Source organism: Bombus vosnesenskii, unplaced genomic scaffold, assembly GCF_011952255.1.
Source record: "Bombus vosnesenskii isolate JDL3184/JDL3185 unplaced genomic scaffold, Bvos_JDL3184-5_v1.1 scf7180000013383, whole genome shotgun sequence".
Lineage (NCBI taxonomy): Eukaryota > Metazoa > Arthropoda > Insecta > Hymenoptera > Apidae > Bombus > Bombus vosnesenskii.
The window spans coordinates 579659-593959 of NW_022883012.1; the positions used below are offsets into that span (position 1 = coordinate 579659).

At 40.1% G+C, this 14301-nt stretch overlaps 2 protein-coding genes across 3 annotated transcripts; one reads left to right on the plus strand and one right to left on the minus strand.

The window, feature by feature from the left end:
- Positions 1-2987: 2987 nt before the first annotated feature.
- LOC117237588 (gonadotropin-releasing hormone receptor) lies at positions 2988-14229 on the plus strand. 2 transcript variants are annotated; one of them, XM_033501700.1, is made up of 6 exons: positions 2988-3474; positions 6649-7315; positions 12592-12775; positions 12844-13046; positions 13370-13485; positions 13624-14229. In XM_033501700.1, exons 2-6 carry the CDS (start codon positions 6692-6694, stop codon positions 13727-13729), a joined length of 1233 nt encoding a protein of 410 aa, XP_033357591.1. In that variant the 5' UTR covers positions 2988-3474; positions 6649-6691; the 3' UTR covers positions 13730-14229. The 2 variants fall into 2 exon arrangements, with proteins under 2 accessions (XP_033357591.1, XP_033357590.1); XM_033501699.1 differs by lacking the exon at positions 2988-3474 and adding an exon at positions 4362-4443.
- Positions 9742-11724, minus strand: LOC117237593 (protamine-like protein). The gene is made up of 3 exons (XM_033501715.1): positions 10952-11724; positions 10374-10868; positions 9742-10166 (listed from the first exon to the last, which is right to left on the minus strand). The coding sequence occupies exons 1-2, from the start codon at positions 11093-11095 to the stop codon at positions 10386-10388; spliced, it is 627 nt and encodes a 208-aa protein (XP_033357606.1). The 5' UTR covers positions 11096-11724; the 3' UTR covers positions 9742-10166; positions 10374-10385.
- Positions 14230-14301: the final 72 nt, after the last annotated feature.

The following is a 14301-nucleotide window of genomic DNA, read 5'->3' on the forward strand; positions in this document are numbered from 1 at the left end:
CGCAGCTGCTTAATTCGATCATGCCGCCGAATAGACGTATATACGTATTACGCGAGTTATAGAAAACATTGAAAAATCGTATTAGCGGTGAAACGAGACGCGTTACGATCTATCGCGTTCGTACGACTCGTAAAATTTGACTGATAACGATAACGACAGCTGTCCCGATACTTAGGAAGAAAAATGGACCGATAGAATAGCACGTAATGAAATTACGCGCTAGTAATCGAACGATCAGTTTCTTCGTTTCTCTCTCGCTTCGTCTCCTGTTTTTGGTCCGCGTTACAAAAGTACGTGCCCTAAATAAAATTTCAGAGATGAAAGCCAAGAGAGGAACTGTTTTATTTGCTTCCATGTTATTCAGTGGAGATTCTCCACCCAGGAGAAGGCAACCACGGGCGTTTAGTATATTGTGAGATCTCGCGGACGACGCGTCGCGATGAATAATGGAAGAAACAAAGTTAAATGATCCGTTCGGTCGAGTTTCTTATACCGTTTCCACTCCTACCGTAGAAACCTACGAAACACCTTTTGGATTCCGTGATAAAATTCTACTTGTCGCAGTTTTACGCGTCATCTATTTTTACCAGTGATGATAATTGGCTATCTAGGAATCGTGACGTTGGAAAGCTAGCGTCATACGTTTTTATATCGCGAAAGAAAACGGGCTTACGAGTGGACCATGCTTTCAAGAGTTTAAACGTGTCAAACTTGCCAACTTTGCTTTTTTTTAACTCGTACGTTTGATTACCGTACTACGTACGTGTATATCGTAGGTACGCGATGAACGTTCCATTCATAGATTCGTTTATCGAAAGAAGCGACGTAAATAATATCAAATTATATCGCGTTACCGCTAAATTCGTCGTTTGTCCGGGAAATTTGTCTCGAAAGATTCGGATAGCGAGAAAAATAGATGATTCGAAGCATCGATTCGTCGCGAACCGGTGGCCTGCTACAGAGTCGAAGAATACGACGCGTTTAACGTTTCGAACTTCAAACAGATCGGCTCTTCGGCTTTCGTCTTCCGCGTGATTCGACATCGTCCCTTCGACAACCGGACCAATCAAGCGACGAGCTCATCAGCCAACGACGAAACTCGCTTTTCCTCCTTCTCCCTCTTCTGTTTCCTTTTTCTTCTCGACCCTTTCTTTAAAGCAGCTGTTTCCTTCGCCTCTCCGGTTCTTCGTTCACCAAAAGTTCCTCCGTTAGATCTCGTTTCCCCGGCAACAGTCTTTTATGCTTTCGTTCGTATTAAGCCCGGACCGATGTTTAAACCATGAGTTGGTCCGCCGTCCGCCGTCCGCCGTCCATCGTCCGTCGTCCGTCGCGTCATTCCATCGGCAACGCCGGCAAATAGCATCGTCGGTGATTTTGTCTTCGGACTGACCACGTTTCTCATTTCTCAACGTCCGAGGCATTCCTTCGCACGCCATGGAACATCACCCACATAACGTGTGCGGCCGTTCCGTTCCCCGCCTTATCATTTTTTACAATTTACACCACTGTGTCTCTCAGTCTCGTGATCTAAGTCTGCCTTCTTCCCTTCTCGTTTCTCTTCTTTCGTTTCGTTGCCGTGGTCGATCGTACGAAGGGGCGAGAAGTTGCGTAGAAAGAACGGAACATCGACCGTCATAGCGAGGTGGACAAAGGACGTGGAAAGGGCAGAGTCGCAAGAATTCGATCGATCGAGTCTGCTCGTGCAAATTGATAAAGAGCGGTGGACGCGAACAGGGACGCTCCATTTTTTCTTTCCAACTTTTAAAGCGCGACAGGGGTCTCGCTGGTAAGTGACTAGCTAATCTGACCAACTTTTCACATGTACTTAATTTGTGACAAGTATCTGTGTGGAAGTACCGCGGCGAAATTATTTAGATTTAGAGCGAGATTTTGCGAGTGTTGGAAAAATTCTGCTCGCATCGCTCGTAATCCATTCAAAGTTGACATAAATTGCGCGTGATGAAGCGATGGAGCGTCGTGCGTCGCGCCTATCGAATCTTTCGCCGAAGCGACAACGGCGAGCTGCACCTTTTTCCTGCTGCACCGTGTTTCTCGAAACATTCGTCGCTCGTTGTCTGTTCGCGTTCGAGACGGCAAAGATCGAAGAAAAACGGTATGCTTGCTGCTACGAACAAATATCGCCTTAAAATCGATACGATATTCGCCGCTCGAATATTCTTTCGATTACGTTGCTTCGACGTAGACGCGCTGCTTCCACGAGATGACGTTCGTTGCGTACTGCGTTTGGAACGCGCAGCAACAAGATAGGACAACGAGTTCCTTGTCGTTGACTCGGTGAAAAGGCGGCCTTAAGCGAAAAGTAGAGAGGTTGCGATTATAAATCCGTGCCGTAAATCCGTATAAACGCATCGTTATTGTCGATTCCTCTGATCTTTGTTTTATTTACTTAGTTCGTGCATGCTCCGATCGTCTCCTACGGTCGCGTCTCGTCTCGTTACACCGCAAAAATGTAAACATGCACTCGTACACAGGTACGTAACTTTTTTACCGTGTTGTGTAACGCGAATCGCGTTGAACGAATCGGTACGATCCGTACGACGGATTCACCGTAAAAAATATAAGCCGATGGAAGTTTATAACAGAATAATGAATTCCTTGGAAAAAATAAAACTGAATAATGCATTACTTACGTATTCGTATTTAAATCGTTTACATGGTTGTAGAACGCAAAATGAACAGAGTACAAAACAGGCAGATTCGAAAGACCGAAGAAAGAAACGAGAGAACCGGCGGACAATGGCGAAACGGTATTGTCTTCCAACTGCTAGTCGATTTCCACGTAGCAAACTGGTGGCCGCATTTTCCAACAAAGAATTGCCAAATTTTCAATTACTCGTTCCAGTTTCATAATAATAATAATAATGATAATAATAATAATAATAATAATAATGATACTAACATTCCGATAATAATAATCGCGAGATTAAGATTTAACGTGTAGTTGAATTTTCAAAGTTACATCGTTTACCAGCGTTTGACGAATTTGTGCAAAAAAATCAGACATCGTACGATGAGTGTCGTAAATTCATCGATTAATGATAATATTTTCTAAGAAATTATTATTGTTCTCTGAGAGGGGACGAAGAAAGGATGTAGTTTTTGTTAGTCGAGCGATTACGCTATTAGTAAGGCGCTAATATAACGTTGCCACTTCTCTTTCTTCGTCGATCGCGTTATGCGATCGAACGAAAAACCGAGAGCAACGAAAGACGAGATACAGAACGAATCGATCCTCGAGCGAGTACAGGCGTCGAACGAATATAAATCCGTGTACGCGATAACGAATCGTCGATATCGAGAAAAACGAGGACAACGTTTTCCGTGAAGCCAAATTTTATTTCGGTGATTCAGAAATAAATTACGATATCTGCAAATTCGAACAAACGAAGAACAACTGGCGGATGTGTTTTCGTGTCTATCGAGGATCGTTGAAATTTCCGACTAAAGCGAAGAGTGAGTATTTTCGGTGGAACGAAACGGAAGTTAAAGTGACACACGCGTGTTTCCGATAAGATCGTGACGTTAAAAAAATTGTGCAACGAAAGATATTTCAAGAAATCGAATCGTATTTGAAGGATAAATCGGTATTTGACGAAAACGCGCCAAACATCGATTCTATACGTAGTAAATTTAACGAAACGGAGAACCACGAAAGTTTCAAAGTTGACGAGTTCGTTAAACGAGTGAAATTACCGAACAAATTTATCGATGTAAGAACAATTAAAGCTGCGATTAAAATTGACCATGGTAACAAGTTTTTTCTAAGAACTGTCACTAACTATTCCGCGATAAATCACGCGAGAAACGTAGATCGAGTAAGAAATAAAGGTATTAAAAATTGATTTTATGCGACGATATCGAAGGAAACGAGAATTGGTAATGCGACAAATTAATCCGAACGACCGACACATAGGAAATTGACGTTAAAATTAGAATCACGATGGAATATAGATTCCGATCAAGGGCGGATTGTGTTTCTACAATTTGAATCTTCTAATTGCTAGGCTGACACGGCATGCTTTTGCGAGCAATTGCCGTACCATGGCCAGATAGTTAACGGGATTATATTTCTTCGATTTTGGTCTCTCTCGAATGTAAACCGTGAAATCATGCGATCGGACTTCATAAATATTCACCGAACGATTAATAATTTCCATATGGCAACATTAACATCGACATATCGGTATAACGTTACGAATTCCTATTAAGATTATTCTCCGACTTATGAATTAAAAGAAAAAATAGTCTTACTACTTTTGTTACAAATATTTCACACGCGATCGAAGCGTAGGTATTCGAGGAGATATGTACGTAAAATCTGAATGGTTGAACGAAATTACAACTTGCAAACAAACGTTACCGTATCATCGTAAAATATACTTTGTCGTATCGGAAGAGGAGAAAAATGTTGAACGTAAGACGGTAAGTAGATGTTTGCGTAATATCGAATGATTTTAATCAAAATCGCCGTCAAAATAGAGAAATATAACTTTACGTGCAGACTCTACATAGACTAGACTATATAAACTATATAGCGGCACATGTATACTAATACAGATATCTGCGTACAACGTTGAAAACTCGTTCGTCATCTGTATTCGCTTCGCTAACAATGTACATTATTTAATTGCTTAATTAAAAACCATCAATTATAACAGAATAGTTAGTTTCCTTTGAATCATAAAGAACCTGTTTTAATATTTCCAACTCGTTAAACGATTACAGGCAGGTCTGGAAAATTATACGCTCGACATAAATCAATCGACGTTCGATTCTTAAATACATACATCGATATGTACGTACAGACGTACGTATGTGATACTTGGTCGTGGGGTTAATAGATTTATTCGCTACGTGACACGTTCGTTACGTTCGTTCATCTCGCTCCTCTAAGCACTTAGGCCAATTAACTCGATTCTATTTAATTATTCTCACACAAAACGATCGATACTTATCCGCTCGTTATTTTGTCGCAAAAATGACTAACACTTTACCATCGTTCGCCGTTCGCAACAAAAATACATCAACGACGTTTGAACGGCAAATAATAAATTATTTATAGCCGATTCTCGATTGCAAAAAACAATGAAAAAAGGAAGTTGATCAACGCCGTGATTCCCATTAATTATTCATTTTCGCTTTCGTTGATTATTCACTTTGTAAAAACCGAATCGCCTTCGATGAAAGGAAAAATACTGGTGAAAAATCCTAAGCAGTACGTACGTATCAAGAGTTGGTCGAGCAAGCGTATATCGGTTTCAGTTCTTTACAACTTTGTCCGCTTTGCTAAAATCTCTTTTTTCCTCTTATTTCTTTCGTACGACAGATATTTTTTCCACCGCTAGTCTCTCGACGATCGAATTTCTTTCGAACGAGACATTTATTTATCCGACGTATACGTTTGATTTGCTCGCGATCGTAATTCGTTTTTACGAAAGATGAAAGAGATAAGCATCTTTGTACTGCCAAGTCGTGACGCGCTCGACAGTTTCGGTTCGATTGCGCTCGGAAAATCCACGTCTCGATCGCAACGTTCTTTCATAAGCACGCGATAATCGAGAAAAGAAGGAGATAAAGACGGAGATAAAGAAAGGATCGTTTATTCGTAAATCTGAAAGTCGAGGAATAAAAGACGAATGGACGTGGTGCGAATAGAATGAAAACGGGTGAACAGAAGAGTCGGATAGCGTGTTGAACAAATGCGAGAGTCCGGCAAAGAGACGGTGGTGGCAACGAGATTTTGCAACTATAGCCGGCAGAATCTCGTTAGTTCAATTTTAATACGAATCAAACGTCTACCTTCCTTTTTTGCGAGTTTCGCGACCGGTCGAAAAAGGGAGAAGAAAGTATTTACGAGCTTCGTGAATGTAAAGTGAAATAAAATTCCGAATTATCTTTCGCGAATGTAAAGTTATAACGTATCGTGTTTTAAATTTTAAACTTTGGTATCTCGAGAGATACGCGCGCACATAACGTACGGTTTAAATTATAAGAAGATATTTTGTTCTTCGTGCGAATGCCGCGCGAGTATATTGCCTGAAATTTGCGATACGACGCTTTCTGTCTTTCGCCTACCGTCCTTGTAATCTCGATATAAGGGAATTTGTACCTAGGCGTTAAAAAGAGAAAGGAGACGTTGCGCCTAAATCTTCAAAATGACTTAATTCGTAACTCGAAGAGTAGTTACAGCCACGCGCATACGCGTAAAATATGTAGAGTTTGATTGCGCGATCGATTCCGTGGTCAGTTTCCAAGTTTCAAGAACTGCGAGATTCGATTCGACGACGAATATTCGTTATCCCGTAATGCTAGAACGTCGATTATTCGATACTAATTATCCGAATTTCCGATTCGGATTATCGCGAGACATTAAATTATCTGGACGTTGATATTCTGGTGATAGATCATCCAGATATGCAATTTCGAATTGGTTTCAAATTTGACCAATACACGGAGGAAACGTGAAAAATGCTTTACACGACGCATAGAAATTTGTAGGTTTGTTCGAACCTTTGCGCAAAATTATATTTCGCTTCGCGATATATTACGTATACGTATATGGTATTATAGGCGCGTATTTCACAAAGCATGGTGACCGCTACCAATTCCGAAAACCACGATTCGCAGGTACGATGCTCGACGAGACAAAAGTAACGCAATAGCAAGAACAATGGAAAACTCTGTACGATTACCAATCGACTTTATCACGTACGTATTGTCAGCCTGTGACAACCTGGCCGACTTCACCGATCAGTCTCGTGGCGTCAACCACACCCCTGACGCTCGGCCATTGCACAACATAAGCGAATTCGTCCAACTAATTTCCACCGGCGTGCTGAACAACGTGACTTGCCTGAATCACGCTCCACAGCTGACCAGAGTGGTCGTGGTGAAAGTGATCGTGCTCTCGGTGATCGCGATCCTCAGCTTCGTGGCGAACGTCGCGACTATCTACTCTATCGCGATAAATCGACGAAAGCAACACGCTTGGTCGGCAATTTACACGTTGATCCTGCATTTAACAGTGGCCGATCTGTTGGTCACGGTGTTCTGCATGGTAGGGGACGCGGTGTGGAGCTACACCGTGGCTTGGATCTTCGGCAACGTCGCCTGCAAGTTGTTCAAATTCGCACAAGTGTTCAGCTTGTATCTAAGCACCTTTATACTGGTGCTGATCGGAGTGGACAGGTTCTTTGCTATACGATACCCGATGAAAGGCATGAATACCGCTGACAGGTGTCTCAAGTTTGTCGTTCTGGCGTGGATACTGTCCTTTATATTCGCATCGCCTCAGGTAAGAGTCGCTACGAAGCCTTGTTCGGATTAGTCAAAGGGATGAATTTGCATTAGCGAAACTGCATTGCCCCGGTCCAAATCGTTCGAATTCAAATAAACGTGTGTACCTCGAACGGACGTGCGATAAATACGATCGATCGTAAAAGAAATTCGATACGACGGGCGGCAAAAATTCAGAAAAAATCGACGACCTCGTTTTTCAAGCTCGAGTCTATCGTCTTGATCGATATTTCATACTTATTCGTCTGCTTCGTTCGAACGCGCATTCCGTTTATTTCCTTATAAAAGTTTGTTCTCCGAGGTTCGCGGCAATTAAGATTCAAAAAGCGTGGATTCGCGATTTATTCGTCTTTAGTCGGAAGCGATTCGATTTTGTCGTACGACGATCATCCGCGTCAAGCTGCTTTTCTGGCTCTTCTTTTTACGTAACCTACGATATTCTAGTCTACGAATTCAAATGAAGTAAGAAACTCGTTTATTTACATCTAAACGGACGTAAATGTAGCTCTCTATGTTCATTAAAATTCATCGTTAAGATTTATTACGTTATTTAGTGATTTAGTAAAGGGAACATCGTGTTGTGTCAGCTATAATTACTAATGACTGCTAATTAGAAAAATATTAAGTTCGATATACATTTATGAGCGTGAATTGATTCGACGTTTATCGAACGGGTATCGTTTCGCTAACATCTGCCAATACCCGCGTAAAGATAAATTCGTTTAATGCGTATAACAACTTCGTTAAATGCAAAACACTTTACGAAGTTAATATCGAGTATAAATCAATTACGTGCAACATCTGAATACGTACGTAATATGTAAAACATAATGGAAGAATTGGTTCCGTGCTACGTAAATCGTAACGAAAGCAATCGCTCGATAACAGTTATTATATATTATAACCATACCTTTGTAATTATTACTTTCGATTTAACTTGGTTTCTCTTTTAACTTTAAAACTCGGCGAAAATTAAATCCTTACGAAACTAGTTACTCTGCTACTTGTATTCCATTGTATTCGATCTCGATAAAAAGAATCAATCCGATAAACGAAAGATTCGGTCGTCGATGTACGAGAGATTCGAGTATGACGCGACGCAAAATCGAAAAGTAGCCAGGTTATCAGGGGTCGATCTCACCCGTGAATTTGAGGCTGAACGATGAATTTGGCCAGCAACAAAGAATTACATAACCCTTACGTATTCTCAGAGTTCCGTAATTTCTTGAATCTTCGGCTCGACGATCTTTCCTCGTTGGTCTACGCGCGTCGATTAACGCGTCCCTTGCCAATTCCAGTTGATCGACGATTACTTTTTCTATTGTAGCTGCATACGGCGCAATTTATCGTCGCGGAGTGTCGTAGTGTCGCGCTTTTAATTTAGCCGAGAATAAAGCACTCGTCACGGGCGCGAACAGAGAAATTGTATAATGCTGGAAAACATCGCATCGAAATTGGAAACCGAAGCAACCACAGAACATCACGCGCCGCTTTCGCGATAAAGCCGAAATTCTGAATGGAGGCGTGTAAAACAGTTGCGGATGTCTGGATAGGGGAAAAAATTCAAATTTATATGTAAATTCGCGATAAAGTAAAACCGAAGCGTAACGATGTTACGTTGTGCCATGAAAAATGAACGTTTATACTAATTAAAAGAAGAAGCCAGACAAGAAATTGTTTTAAACGTCGGAGAAATTGATTTAAAAGATCGAATCGATATTCCGAACGCTGAATTTAATTAAAAATCCTGGCCACTTGGAATTTAGGTTCGACGAGTTTGATACGGTTCTTAGATCGAGACTCGTTGTTAATTGCGAATGTTACCTATATACGTATAACGATGGTGTGAGACAGGTATTAAAAGTGAGATTAGATCAGTCTCGAATCAATTTCGATAAAATTCCATTACCGTTTCGGTTATTCCTTCGAATACGTAAATCGAGATATACCAATGTGTTTGTAAATCGAAGACCAAATATACGAATGACGTATTTCAGCAGGATTGAGAAACGCTAAATATAAATAACGATACATGCTAAATCGTATAAAAGTCAACGAGTTATCTTGCGTTTAAAAAAACCCTATGAAAGGAAAATTTTCAATTAGCACTGAAATATTCGAGGAGACGATTACCGATATTCGCTAGTGGTATTAGTAGAAACAACTTCAACTGTATAATTTGTATATTTTTCCTCTCAAAGTTACAAAGTAAATGAGACACGACAAAATATTAAAGCCATGTCCTATAATATAACATCTACGCAAAAACGAAGTCTACTCTAAAATAAAAATGGTAATAGAAAAACCGAATGCACGCAAATATATAAACGCCTCTAAAGATGACGCATCTTGGAAAGATCTCGTATATTTTCGATCTTCTGCCCTGGCCTATACGATGATAATTTAATCTTGTTCTTCCACTACACGAGTTTACTACTTTTTCTTCCGGTACTGCAAAACATATCGATATATTAAAATGTATAAATAGACGCTTTTATACGCCTAATACGATACCGTGAGATATCTCTTTATCTCTGAATTAAATTCTGCTTCCCACTTTATCTATTCTTCGCTCTTTTATAAATATTGTCTCAGCAAATACAGCAAATACTCCGCCAATCGTTAATACCTTTCTACTTGTTTCAATTTTCCATCTTCCATCTTCCATCTACCGTTTGTAAACCATCCATTCGACCATCCTCCATTTTCTCCCAGCCATGTTTACCATTTTATCAATTTGTTACGAAACATAAGAACACACCCCTAAAGGAAAGCTCCTCGTATAAATTGCCGTCTTAAGCTTTGCTTTGTCGCGGTACATGCTGTCTCTGCTGCTGCTCGTCTTACACCTAAAACGAAAAGAAGTAGCTCGTGTACTTCGAGACGCTTCGAACTTTAAGGCAAAACTAAGCCTTTTCCGACTACGGCCCGGTTACGACCTACGAATCTCGAATAACGCGTAGATAAGTAAAACTCCATCTAGCCTGGTATCCAACGTATCCTACCTTCCGACACAAAAATCTTGCAAAAATTAAAGCGACCCACGATATACCTACCGATGAACGTTTCTAGTCCGTTGCCGAGGTGATGCTGGACAAAGAGGTTTTCTCGCTGGCCGCGGAATCGTAAGCCTCCGACGGTTCGAAAAGTCTCCCACTTGGAAAGTTTTCGGCCGCATGGGGCATTCCGGCCCGTTTCGTCCTATCTGGATCACCTCTCCTGAGATCTCTTCCTAGACCACCGCACCGACACTTCCTCTTCCTTCTCCTTCTCCTCCTTCCGCAAACTCTGCTTCGTCTTCTTACTCTCCTTCTTCGTCTCCGCCTACATCTACAGAACTTTCTTTTTCTCCTTCTACGTCTACGCCGTCTCTTCTTGCACTTGCAGCCCAATTTTTTCTGCATTCTGTTTCTGCGACAGACGTCCAGTAGATTGACCTCCTGTTCGGCAATTTCTTGGCAATTTATCTCGCTGTTCGTCGGTAGAATGTAACAGCCCCCGTTCTTCTTTAGGATACCGTAGGCGACGCCGCGCTTTAACGCGGTCTGCATCTGTTTGCGTGAAATTATCGTCGAGAATCGAAGGGAGTCGTTCGAACGATACGCGAATACGCGCGATCGGAACGGTTGCTAACCTGACGACGTGCCACATTTGGTGAAATATCGTAGACGGACGAGAGATAATGTAAAATTTCTCGAGAAGTCGAGCCTTTCAATTCGCGAAGATTTTTGATCGCCGTGACCACCAGGGCAAGAATTTTTGCCGAATCGCTCACCATGATTATATTCGTTCTCCAACTGCAAGCGAACCGATCAATCTTAAAAATGTTTGATCGTACGCGAATCTTTTTGTTCGAGGAAAGATCGAATTATGTCGTGCTTGAAAATTGCTACGCCACGTTTTTCTGCGTCTCTTCAATATTTTTTTAGACGTTGATCGACTTATTCGTAAGACCTATTCGCTCGAACAAAACAGGCAAAAAGTATGAGTTGTACAGCTGGTTAAGACAGAAGTAACTTCAAAGTACACTTTAAACGTTGTATTTTTGTTCCTGCATGCGTAACGCGTGTAATTTATAGAATCAATTTCACGTGGAATAAACGTAAAATTGACAACGTTGCGCGAAAAGTTCGATCTAGAAATTTCGAGAAGTTATTTCTTCGTACTTGACTACGAAGAAAAATTGTACGAAAGCATAAACAGTAAAAGCGGAGTACCTTAATTGGCAGCAGCGATTAATTGGCTTTCAGACGACCTAGACGCCACTTAGTCTTTGTAAGCTCGCTTCCATTCGGATCGCAACGTTTAATCCATGATTCGTTGATTCCACTTTCCACAGAAATTAACTAAATACAAGAAATTTTAAGATGATACAACGAGCCGAAATTTTCTTCCGTCACATTGCTATTGAACGATCGACGAACGAGCGTCGGCGTTTACAAATAAACGATGCTGTTTCGAGCACGATCGAAATAGCTTCGTTTGTCAAAATGGCGATGAATAATTTTTCCATCGAGGTCGTCCTAGCGCGCAAAAAACAGCTGAAACGTATGGTTTGGGAGAATCGTAAAAAGTTGGTGGTAAAAAGTGCCTACACGTGCGACTTACGATTATAAATTTTCATGATTAATCGCACAGCATCGATGACGAATGTCCTTCTCGCGCTTCGTACATTTCTACATACATATGTGCCTATGTACACAGTATAAACGAAAGTAGGTGTAAAAGCCACCATAGTGTGATTCTACACCTTTGGATAGGCGGAGATTTTTTGAAAAACAATCGTGCAAAATTGATCTTGACGATAAAGTTCAAAGTCGAATCTTTTCTTCGTTCCATCGTATTGTTCTTGTATCGGTCGCATAACTCCACCGTTCTCTTGGACAAAAATATTTAGATTGCACTTGTTATCGGTGCAGGCAAATAAACTTCGTCTTGAATGTCAACGTCTAATTTGCACCGACTTTTTACTATAGATCGCGTTCTTTACTATAGGTTCTTTGTAGGTTCTTTACGCGTTCTTTGTAGAAATATTTAATTTCTCATACTAAATTTGAGGGTACAAGCCCATGCGCGAATAAATAAATTAATAAACGAAGGTTTTAGTTATATTAATAATAACCTCGCGATGTTAATCGATCAGCTTATGGAAATTGCAAAATGCACGAGTTTACCGATCTGTAACAGAATAAATTCCGAAACGAAATCGAACATTCACGCTTGCATATATTTATATACGCTAGATTTGGATTTAATAATGTTTACTATTTCCAGATTTTCATATTCCATGTAGTTCAAGGACCGTTCATCGAAGATTTCAAACAATGCGTGACCTACGGATTTTACACGGAACCTTGGCAGGAACAACTTTACGGATCCTTCGTTTTGTTTTTCATGTTCCTTCTTCCTCTCGCTATACTCGTTGCTACCTACGTTTCCACCGTAATCACAATCTCTCGTACGTATTCCACTCTCATTACGTACGAACTGTACGTTCGATCTGAGCTGCGAGCAAAATAATTTTAGGAAGCGAAAGGATATTTAAATTGAAGCTAACTAATAACATTATACGTCACGTAAATGGGAATACAAACCGAAGAAAATTAATGCATCGAGCAAAGGCCAAATCATTGAGAATCAGCATCGTTATCATAACTGCTTTCATCATCTGGTGGACACCGTATTATACAATGATGATCATTTTTATGTTCCTCGATCCTGACAAACACGTAAATAGTTTAAATTAATCAGATTTACTTGACGATCTTCGCGAGAAGTCGATCCGATTAACAGATTGACTGCTGATTGCTGGCCTGGTTGCTGCCGGGGATGCATGACGCCACGTTGTCGTCACGCTCAAATTGTTTTCAAATGACGTCGGCGAGATCGACAAATTTTAAGAGAAAAAGTTTCAGTAACGATGAAAGACCACGCAACTTCGGCCCAACGGTCGATGTGTTAATATAATTTACTAAAAATCAATTACTTTTATATTTTAAGACGTTGTAAATATTTGAATCGTAGTGATTATAAAAAGCTTTGATATTTTCAGCTCAGTAAGGAATTACAAAACGTAATCTTCTTTTTCGGCATGACCAACAGTTTGGTAAATCCTTTGATATATGGCGCGTTTCATCTATGGCCGCGAAGGAAACGTTCCATTCACAGGTTATTAACATTATAAAAAATAACAATTCTCGTTCTTCCAATTATTATCATTGGTACCTGAATAAAATAGTTCTACAAGTTGTTCGTATATTCATCCAGGGATAGAGAATGTATTTGACAATATTTTGCAATTTTCAGAGAATTGTCTACCGTGCAACGCAGACTTACGCCAACCAGCTGTGAAGGTAACGGCAAACAAGAATCACGAGAAACACGAACACCATTTATACCGAAAAATAATTGAAATACTAATATCTAATCAGAGTTAACGAAACGATTAATTACGACAAATTCGGTCGTATTCTTCTGTTAGAGAGTTCAACATTTTCATATTCTTTGCGTCCATACGTCAATGATCAACGGTAATCACTAAAATTCATACTTAAAGTTTATCGTCAGATCTAGTCCTTAGTCTTAAGTACATATTAATTAAGATCACGCTACATCTATCGCCATTGTATACGAGTATCTAAATGTGAATTAAGTGTTTGAAAATAACAATAATAAAATAACAGTATAAGAACAAAGTAGAAGCAGTAATATAATATAATTGATGTACACAAACAATATTTACATATACGATAGTATTGTAAGTAAAAACTGTCCACGTTATAAATTCCTTCGTTTTGTTTTATTACGTGCTACATGCCTTATATGCGCACATTTGTTATTAGGTCCAAAACAAATTTATTTCTACCAAAATTACTAGTTAATAGTTGATTATAAGTAAATAAAAATGTTAAGTAGACTGTCACATTGCTCCGGACTGTATGAAAATGCATGGCTTGTACAAGCTTGACAAAATTAAAACTCCAA